This window comes from Echeneis naucrates, chromosome 13 (genome assembly GCF_900963305.1).
Source record: "Echeneis naucrates chromosome 13, fEcheNa1.1, whole genome shotgun sequence".
NCBI lineage: Eukaryota > Metazoa > Chordata > Actinopteri > Carangiformes > Echeneidae > Echeneis > Echeneis naucrates.
This window is the reverse complement of record NC_042523.1, coordinates 3937481-3948105: the sequence shown is the minus strand read 5'-3', so window position 1 is coordinate 3948105 and position 10625 is coordinate 3937481. Positions and strand designations below refer to the sequence as shown.

Below are 10625 nucleotides of genomic sequence, written 5' to 3'. Positions count from 1 at the left end.
TAGTGGAAAATTCAGCCTCATCAATAAACAGACCAGTTCAGCACAAAAAGTTCCAGATTCAATGCTGGACCGAACACTTGCCTCAAAAATCTACATGAAGCTGAGAGACAAAGTAAAATAAAACATCAGTTGAATGCTTTTTGATTAATAGTATATTTGAGTACAAATGTCTTACTATTTCAGGCATAGTCAGTATGTAGCTCAGGCATGACACAATCTGAAAAACCAGTGTTGACTTTTTGAGCTACTTGTCCTGCAGTAACAATCTATTTCCTTTAAAAACAAAGTGTGCATGTGTGTGACAAAATGTGTAACAAAGTGACCACAATGTTAAAATATATTTTCCAGATTTTATTGTTTTTGTACACAAAAATGCAGGGTCTTGCTTTCATGTGGTGGATTGTTGAAAACCTGAAAAAACAAAAACAACCAAAATTAAAAAGCAGCGTCAGACAATTAAAAATCTATAGCATCTTCTTGTAGGTTCAGTTTTCTCAGCAATTTCTGGCTTTTTGATTTGATTTGAGTTTGATTTCATATGCACTTTATCGGTTTTTCAGATGTTATATTGTAGGGAAGCATCTCGTCTCACTTCCTTGTTATTCATTAATTTACAGGACTTGAATCAGGCAAACTACCACGCTGCTCTGGTTGCTGTTTGCATGTTATTGATAACTCCACAGAGCTGACCAGAGCATCTACAATCCAATTTTCCACAGTGCACCTGAAAGAATGTTTATAGTACTTGAACCCTTCTCAGACAAATGCCTCTATGTCTTCAACTGAAAAGGACTCCCTGCTCTGGGGAACTGGAACAGAACCACAGAACGTGGATTTGAACCAGTATCCACCAGAACCAGACAGTTCTCTTCCGACTCGTCATCGTATCATCACTGAAGGGACAACAATCAAAACCTACTTCTGGGTAAATTTTGAAATTGCACAGATCAAATTAAATAAAAATTTGTTAACGTAATTTCCTTATATCAATACACAGGCCTACAGCTCTGAGTAAGAGGGCCAGAGTTTCATCTTTTTTGCCATAACCAGTTCACAACCATCATGACCAAGGTCATTGTGCTTTGGCCAAAGCACCTGTGCTTCACTGTGTCTTTAGAAACACCAGTCATTTCAAGATTACAACACCTCATGGTATTGTGCTGCTATACTGTCTGTAGTGTGGCTAACTTGACCTAAATAACTATACTAGGAGTATGTTTCAGTATCAAAACGCTACTTTGGTACTAACAAACCAATAAAGTAAATAAAAGTTTGGTTAGCAACTTCTTCTCATCTTAAACACATGAATGGAATTGGTGATAGGCCCTGCCATCGCTTACCCTCTTATGCAGTGGGGACAGGTGCTCCTTGGGGCATGACGGGGACCTCTGGCTTGGCTCCTTTCTGCTCAGATATGGGTGTGGTGGGCAGATTCTCCTCCTTGGGGTCCACGATGCTAACGTGGTCAGGCAGGGGCTTCTTGGGTCCAATCTTACCGCTGGGGTCCCAGGGAAGCATGATCTTCACCTTGATGCCCAACACACCTGAAGATGAACAAAAAGCAGTCAACATCATGCAGTCGCAACAAGAAAAGCCATGTTTTTAAGTTAACCAAGTGCATCAGCATCCTTGGAATAAGACCAACATGAAGGCAATGAGAACTGGTGACTGCTCTGCAAATGCCAAACACCAATGTACACAACTAACGTCTTTAAAAGTTCTCATTATATCCATAGCAGATGTATACTCACCCTGTCTAAGCAGGACGTGGCGGACTGCTGTGTCAACGTAGTAGTTAACAGGGTCTCCACTGTGGATCATGAGACCATCCACAAACTTCATGGACTTGGCTCTCTGACCCCTCAGCTTGCCAGACACAACAACTTCACAGCCCTTGGCACCACTCTCCATAATAAACCTCAGAACACCATAGCATGCCCTGAAGGAGCAAAGTGACAAGAATGCTTTTATACAGCTATTTACAAAAAATTGAGAAGGTGGATAAGTGTGTGACATCTACAGTGCAGATAGAGTGTGAAAGTTTATGCAAAGATTAGGTATAATGTAATTCAAAACTGTCAATTTTATAATTAAAACGGGAACTAGGTGTTAAGGCATGCTTTAATGATAAACTTTAGGCTTCTCACATTTGGCTTTAGTTATTGAAAGCAAAAACACTTTGGTTAGGCTGATACTGTGCTCTGAACAGATCATTAAAACCCTTCTCAGACAAATGCCTCTATGTCTTCAACTGTAAAGCACTCCCTGCTCTGAGGAACTGCACCAAAACCACAGAACATGGATTTGAACCAGTATCCGTCAGAGCCAGAAAGTACTCTTCCGACTCGTCATCGTATCATCACTGAAGGGGATTAAATGTTCGGGGCAAGTATGACTGGGAATTTGACCATGAAAACATTTTTTCCATCACTTCTGCAGGTATACTTACAACAGCTTTTTTCTTGTTTGCTTTTGCTTTATCAATTATATGTTTATTCTGGTATTTCAGTGATTCAATTTCTGTATAGTAAACTAAACTAAATAAACTATATTTTTGCTAACACAAAACAAATTCAAATTTGATATAAAAATGTAACAAAAAAGCCCCCAAACCCATTATTACAAGCTATGGCTAAACATAAGTGTCTAACCTGCTTTATGGGGTCTTCGTGCGGAAAACAAGCAGGCTTGAGGACATATGGCAAGGGCCATGCCAAGGACATTACTTGCATTTTTGTCAAAGTCATCCAACACTTAGCTGCTACTATCATAATCACAATATAATTCTGAACATTTAATGTACAAATGGTACATTCAGCCAGTAATTATCAGCTTACCTACGAACAGCCAGGCCCCCCAGCAGCTTGTAGCGCAGTGACTCTGCCTGAGCGATGGCACACAAACCACGAGTGGCAACTTTCTCAGCGTAGAGCTAAAAAAGGGGAAAACAATTCAATCAAACATCATATATACTCCCAAAGTCAAACTGCACAATAGCTCCAGACCCAATGAAGGAGAGAGAGAGCGAGCCACTGTTTTCATCACAGGAAATTAACTGCGTGTGAAATTTCACACAGCCTCCTGCTTTGGCAATTCATGAGCAGTCAAAATCACTACTATTGATCGTGCAGAAATATTTTGGTTCAGTTTGAGTAAAAGTGGCACACCTCTGATGCTTTGACCCTTCTCAGACAAATGCCTCTTTGTCTTCACATAAAGAGGACTCGCTGGTCTGAGGAACTAGAACAGAACCACAGAACGTGGACCTGGACCAGTAACCAACAGAACAGACGGTGTCCCATTCTGTCTCGTCATCGTATCATCACTGAAGGGACAACAATCAGGATTCAAGAGCCTGTGCAACTGCTTAATCTTAATAAAATGAGCCAATCCATTGTGGCCAAGTGTGGTGCTTGGTGATACATTCGTCAACTTTTACATTTTTTTACAATTTTTTTACAATATTTTTTACAATAAAATTTATTAAGCCAAATATATTTTAAATGGGCTTTGAACTAACTACTAACAAAAAATGAGCAAGTAATATGGTCCAGTAGACCACTGCACATATAATGAGGATGGGAAATGTACAGAGAGAAAAGAAAGCCAAAAAAAAAAAAAAAAAAAACCCCCAACTGATATATAAATGTTTTATTAAGAATAAACTCTAGTGCTATTATCCAATTGTTATGTTTTGGAGAGTATTACCTTATATTTGGGAAGCCAATTACAAATATTGATAGCATAGATTTAATTCCCTGCAACTATCAATGACCAAAAGGTATTGAATGCAGTTATTGTAACATTTAAACCATTCTCCATTCAACAATTTTCTACATGGGATTCACCCTCTTACCTCAACACTACCCTCAGGGAAGCCAAACCTCTTCTGGACCACAGCGGTCAGCTCTCTGATCCGACGACCCTTCTCTCCCAGGACATTCTGGGTCCTGAAAACAGTTAAAAGCATTTAGGGTTGCATTGTACTCACTAGAAAAACCCCTATTATTCAAAAGTGTTTCTAATTTCAGGCATCCTGATTAGTAAGTGCAAAGGTGGACATGCCATCACTGACATGGAACGTGGCTTACAAATTGGAACTTTTCAAAAATTTTGTTATGACTGCAGCACAGGGCTGATATCAGTCCATGACTATAATATATGAACCTCTTTGGCAGATGACAAAAAACCGCAAGGTGAATTCTTGACAGGGGAAGGGAAAAAAGTGTTGGATGCTATTCTGTTAGGTACAACTGAAGGCATTAGTACATGGAATTCTGGGTGCCCGAAAATTCTACTACAACTTCAAGCGTTGATGCTTACCTTGTTGCCAGGATGATGATCTCAGTCCTGGTTGGAGTAACACGCACCTCCACACCAGAGTAGCCATCCTCAGCAAGCTCACGAGTCAGGAACTCATTCAGCTCGGCCTTGAAGATACCGTCTGAGACGAACTGAGAACAGCAGCAAAAGACTGAGAATAACACATGCACCAGGGAAACACAAGGCTCTTTAACTTTAAATGTGTGAATTAACTCCAGCTTCTGTAATGTGTAAGCAAGTGGTGGCTTGGAATGGCAAAACAAAATGTTTCAGTGTGACTCAGATATACTTTATTAATACCCAAGATTAATTTTAATGATAAACGTGGATCCATAGGTGGGATGAAAAATGCAAAGTCAAAGAAAATCAAAAATCCAGCGCCTGAGTGTTTTTATTTTAGGCAACAGGTGCTGATTTTGAGCTTCTCAATCCTGAATTGTATTTTACTGTGTGGTCACATACACTCAAATCCTTAAATTATCAGTGCTGACCAACAAAGATATACTTTTATTATTCAACCAACATGTATAACATGGCGTACACTCGTGTCTGTAGACAGATGAACCACATGTCAGTTCAATGGAAGGAACACCACTAAAAACACTCATAGAACGCTGCTGTCAGTCTGTATTAATTTGTGTCTATACTACAATCCCCATTCTACACGTTTCATTCAAGACCACGGACTACAGACACTGATCCTGAAAAACAGAGCGTCCTAATGAATATTGTATTCAGACAAGTCAGCGTTCACTCTGTGAAGCTAACTCACCGCTAACTCGTTAGCTAACCTACATCAGACGTAGAGCCAACAGGGCAGCCAAGTAGCGGTACAGTACCGAAAATGTGAAGTTTAGGAATACTGTTTTATTAATAGACTGCTTGTGCATTTTACACGACCCTCGTGTCTCCTCATGCTCATAGAAACTTGTCATCTCGGCCGCGGAGGGCAGAGACATGTTTGAGAACCGAATGAGGGAGGTCGGCAATGCCGGCAGCAGCATCTGCATTAATCCTCTCCGGAATCGAAGTGAACCGGGCCGACTAACAGCCGAAGGAAAACGAACCGCTCGTACTGTAGCCAACGTGACGCTATTTTTGCGTAAAACACCAATAAAACATTTCTAACCTTCCTCTTCTTGGAGATTTGCACCGCCATCTTCCAGTAGGCCGTAGACAGGAAAGGACCGTCATTGGATGCGGAAATGCTTTTATACCAGACTATTTAACTTCCGGTGAAGTACAGTAACTCTTACCGCTGGGATTTGTAGTTCTTTAAACGTGATTTGTAGTAAACAAACAAACAAACATGTATTCTATCACAAATCATATATTTTTGTGTTAGTTCGCTTTTAAACAGCAACGTCACACCGTCATCTCACATGTCCATTTCCAGAGTGGAAATACTTAATTTTTTATTTTCAAACTGTAAAGGATTTAGATGTTTGTCTTATTACGCTTTACACAAGCAGTAAATACGCGTACGACCACGTCATAACCGTCTATTTACATACTTGGCAGCAATGAAAACATGTGTTTAGTTGTTTTATTATGAAAGGTTTTTTTTTTTTTTTTTTGACAAGACAGCTTTGGATGCCAATATTTTTTGTAGCATAAGTATTTGGTGCCCCTTAGTGGTGACATGGAATGACTGCACCACCACAGAAGAAACTATGGTTGACATAACGCTCAAGTCGGAATATGTGTTGACTGTTTACCAAATAATTAATTACTATACTGCTACACAAAACATTCATAATAACTATTTGATTTAGCAGCCAACAATTGCATATTTGGTTTTTGACATCTCATGTTCCCAAGAAAATGAAATAGCTAGATAAAACCTATGCGTTATAAAGACAGACGTCAATCTGACAAAAATTGAGAAATAATAATTGTATTATAGGTACATATACATAATTTAGATGTATAATATTTACATAATATTATAAATAATATTTATATTCCCTTTTTCCACATTACATTAGTAATGTTATTATTTGAATGCTTACAACTGATTTAGGTTGTGAGTATAGCAGAGAGGCATAAAACCAGTCTTACCACAAGATCATGCTTATGTATTGATATTTTTAGTATTTAGAGGCATATTTACCTCCGTCAGTCAATTACAAACATGGTAGCTTTATATTCAGTTTGACCTCACTTATAATAAAATGTGCCAATGGAGAGTATACATAGAGTACATAAAATATTACATAAGTAATGTGTCTTCCTTCCAAAATTACGTATGTTATTAAAGTATCATATTAATCACACACTTAAACTCTATCAAAGCATTTATCACAGATCGTGACAATCATTGGAATTATTTAACAAAAGATCATATCTGCAGTGTCACTTTTTATTCTTAAAACAAAAAGAAATTGATTATGAACAAAACCACACACAAATTTTTACTTTAGTAGATTTAAATAGTTCACTATGAATTTTCAAACTGAAGAGTTTGTGCTTGTTAATCCTAAATTTCCCACAGTTTACCAAACAAACACATATATTCATCATGTGGCTCTTTATAGATTTTGGCTTGTTTTCTACTGCCAGCATGTACACAGTAGTATGACTCACACTGATCTCACTTCGTGGCACAGGGATTCGTGTTTTGCTTGAACTAGCTAACTTGATATCAGTAATTCTTAAAACATATAAGGTGAATTTTGCCAAATGTAATCTTTGCTGATAAGAAGGTTTAACTCTCTTCAGGTGAACTTCTTGTTGTGTATTTAGCGGACAGTTACACTATTTGAATGGGGCTAGAGGCAGGAAGTTTGACCAGCACAACTTTTGGTTTGGTCTGAAATACAATTGGTCTCATGAAACATCTGTGCCTTTTACAAAGCCAATAACATTGACAGGGAAACCCTGGAACCTGGAATGCCCTGATTCGTAAGATAAGTGTTTTAGAAAAGATACTTTGGTAAGACACCACAAAATGATATTTATTTTTGAGCACAAAAGAAAGACACTATATCAAGATTCTGAAGTGGGCTGATAGCACAATGGCAGCTAGCATGGACATTTCATTATTGTACGCTATAGCGTACTGAAAACTGTGAAATCAATTATCACAAAAGATCCCAACTGCACATTTCCTTGAACTCAAACAATGACAACAGTCAATAGGGCCAATAGATATGCTTAGTTTTTACTGGTCACAATAAAATGTGAAGTGATTAATGTACAAAATGACTTGGAAAAGAACAGGAAGATGGATAAATTGTTGGTGCCTCTAAGCTGTGTAGAATTACAAACAAGCTCTTCTGTTTCTGAGGGCTGAGGGTTGAGGATTGCATTGAACCATCTTAGAAAATCTTTCCACCACTGCCTAAAGACTGGTGATGCTTTCTGACATAGGGCGCCCTGTCACAAAGTTGGGATGGCAAGAGAGGGAAGAGGAGTGGGCCCAATGAATAACCTAGGAGCAAAGGTCAGATGGCACAAATAGCTGGTTTGGAGGGCATCTGACTGTAGGAGGTAAGTTTCAATGACCTGTTTGACCTTTTCCTCCACTTCCCACATCACTGCCCAAACAAAGCATGGGGGGAGGATGTGAAAGGGGGACTTTGGAGCATAGTCTGAATTAAACAGATGAGGCAAGACAAGATGGTGAAAAAGAAAACTGATTCAAGAGGAGGGTCCACCTCCCATGGGAGTTAGGTCTCTTAGCACAGTGAAGATACTCAAGATGGTCAGTTCAAACCAGAAATGGCTGCCCTTTCCAACCAGTGGCACCGTTCCTGCAGAGCCACTTTGGCCAGCACTAGCCCTCTGTCTGTCACATCATAGTTCTTCCTGCAGAGGACAGTTTACAGGATAAAGGCTGTTAAAGGCTTGAAACATCAAGAGTGGAACAGTGAAACAGACCTTGAGTCGGAGAAAGGCCTTGTGAGCTTGAGGAGTCTGTTGAAAGCTTGTTATGGGATATGAGAGAGTGTACAAATGAGCAGCTATAGTCATATTTCTAATGTATTTCCTGTAAAAATGAACAAAACCAAAGAAATATCGAACTTGCCTAAAGTTACTGGGAGTGGGCCAGTTTTTTATATTCCTCCACCAAGCCCATCCTCAGCTACCACATAACCTGAAGGGAGGTGGAATTTCACTTTGACAGAGAGCTAGTGGTCAAGAATGCACTGAAGGACCTGACAGACATGCTGGGCATGGTGTGTGGTGGTGTTGTTGAAGCCTCCATCGTCAGTGCAGGGACAGAACATTTTGACCTTGTTATCTATGAGGTAGAGTCCTCCACATTCCCCTTCATGGTTTACATCTCTTATAGCTTAGCCAAAGGTAGCCAAGAATGAGATAAATGCAACACTGCGACTGTTATAAAATGAGAGTGAGTCACTAGCTAGAGGAGCCTTGCAGCAGTGGCTTTGGGGGGTTTTGGAAGAAACAACTGGCCCAAACTGAGCTCCCTGGTGAGTTTGGAGCCAGAGTCTACTAATAACCCCTAAAATAACACAGTCTTTCCTCTAGAGTTAGCCATGCTCTGTCAAGTTGCATAATATTTCTTATTATACAATTCATAATATCACTGTGACTGAAACATATTGAGACATTTGTTACAGTGTTTCCAAATGAAAGAGAAATACCTTATACTGGAGTACCCAGAGGAACATACACAGAAAGGCCCCAGGCCGAGAACCAAGCCTAGGACCTTCCTGATGTGGGGCAATGGGGCTACAATGCCGCTGTGCTACCTGCTGAATACCATAACTAGACCAAATTCACAGTAGTTACTATAAACCAGCATGATAAGATGCTAGGATGACCAAGTCATCTGCATACATCAGATGGTTTACAAAATTCAGTTTTAGATAAATCATCCATGTGCAAGTTATAGAGGATAGGTGACAAAATTCCTCCTTCTCTGTCATTCAAACTGTCATTCAAACAGCAATTGCTAAACTCCTGCCCCATTGAGCCTGTACTTGTTGATGAAGACACCAGAAATTGAGTCCTCTTGGCGGTGGAAGTGACTGTGTCTGCTGCAGTGACTGAATGGCTGGAGGGAATTACAAACCGGTGATCTTGGGCTCCACTATGCTGTAGCTCAAGCTTTCACATTGTTTGTATGATAGGCTGCAGCCTGCAGCCCGGTGCTTGAAGTGTAGTTCACATTGAGTGAGGAAGGTGTCAAAGTCATCAGAAAAAACGTCTCTGTATAGGTGAGGCGAGGAGACATCTGGCAGACAGTAGCAGGTGGACCAGGTGAGACAGATGGGGCAACTGATCCAGAATAGAATCTGCTGTAACTGGAGGAGGTGGCAAAGGAGTAGAAACAGACAAACTGTGAACACTGGTCGATCAGCTGATTTATTTTCTGACAAGCTGAAGTTTGACATCAGAATTTCCCCCTACTGTGCCATGCCTCTCAGGTTGTACTGCAACCTAGCATGTCGCTCTTCTAGACAAATCCACGGAACCAGAGTCAGAAACTCTCATGTAAAAAAGCTATGGGGAACCTGTTGAAACACAATATCAGGGAGAGATGACGCTTGGAGCTGGGGACTAGATATTATCATATTTCCCTACTGATACTCATTTTCACCCACAGAAATGCTCAATTATTTTAAATTTCAATGTTGATGTTGCGCTTACTGTTTGGAATACTTGTTGTCGACACAGCCATCAGGTCCAACTTCGTAAGCAGCTGTGATTTAAAACCCAGCAAGTTCCAAGGAGCTCAGCAGGTCAGATGTTCTTCATTAGTTCATTTCATAACCATAATAACATAGGCATGAAAGAAAGAGCTGCCCTATTTCTTTATTTTAGCAGTTTCTAATTAAAATGTAATTAAATGCTAAGTGTTAGTTCTAGCTGTTACAGTAGTGATGAGTAGTGATGTGAAGATTTTTTTTTACTTTATTTTTATTTTTATCTGTGAACAACGACAAATGGGCACAGACAAAATCCAATGTCCATCACCAAAGTTTGATTTCACCATGTGACACTGTATTGCCAAATAAATGCCTCTCAGTTCATATGACATATTGTTTCCAGCTCATTATTCTTTTGACAAAAGCAAGTTTGAAGATGAGCTGAGACAGACTAACATGAAAAACGCTTTGCATTGGGGGCTTACTGGATTTGGTGTGAGTGTTAATTAAAAGGAGACTGTACAGTCTAGGTGAAACTGTCTAGTTTAACACACTTTGAGATGTAACATGTAACATGCTAGGCACACAGTTTTGCTGCAAAAATAACACACAGACCAACCCAACTGCCCACAGAGAGAAAGTCCAATTCACTAAATCTTCCACTAGATGGCATCCCCTCTT

The 10625-nt window shown here is 39.7% G+C and overlaps 1 protein-coding gene and 3 non-coding genes across 4 annotated transcripts; all 4 read right to left on the bottom strand.

Annotated features, from left to right (window-relative positions):
- Nucleotides 1-336: 336 nt before the first annotated feature.
- rps3 (ribosomal protein S3) lies at nt 337-5530 on the bottom strand. Its single transcript, XM_029516957.1, has 7 exons — nt 5453-5530; nt 4324-4454; nt 3857-3950; nt 2838-2932; nt 1752-1939; nt 1341-1544; nt 337-411 (listed from the first exon to the last, which is right to left on the bottom strand). Exons 1-6 carry the CDS (start codon nt 5480-5482, stop codon nt 1345-1347), a joined length of 738 nt encoding a protein of 245 aa, XP_029372817.1. The 5' UTR covers nt 5483-5530; the 3' UTR covers nt 337-411; nt 1341-1344.
- On the bottom strand, nt 752-899 carry LOC115053662 (small nucleolar RNA SNORD15). The gene has a single exon (XR_003841481.1). It is a non-coding gene; the product is annotated as a small nucleolar RNA SNORD15 (small nucleolar RNA).
- LOC115053665 (small nucleolar RNA SNORD15) lies at nt 2221-2368 on the bottom strand. The gene has a single exon (XR_003841483.1). It is a non-coding gene; the product is annotated as a small nucleolar RNA SNORD15 (small nucleolar RNA).
- On the bottom strand, nt 3183-3331 carry LOC115053663 (small nucleolar RNA SNORD15). The gene has a single exon (XR_003841482.1). It is a non-coding gene; the product is annotated as a small nucleolar RNA SNORD15 (small nucleolar RNA).
- Nucleotides 5531-10625: the final 5095 nt, after the last annotated feature.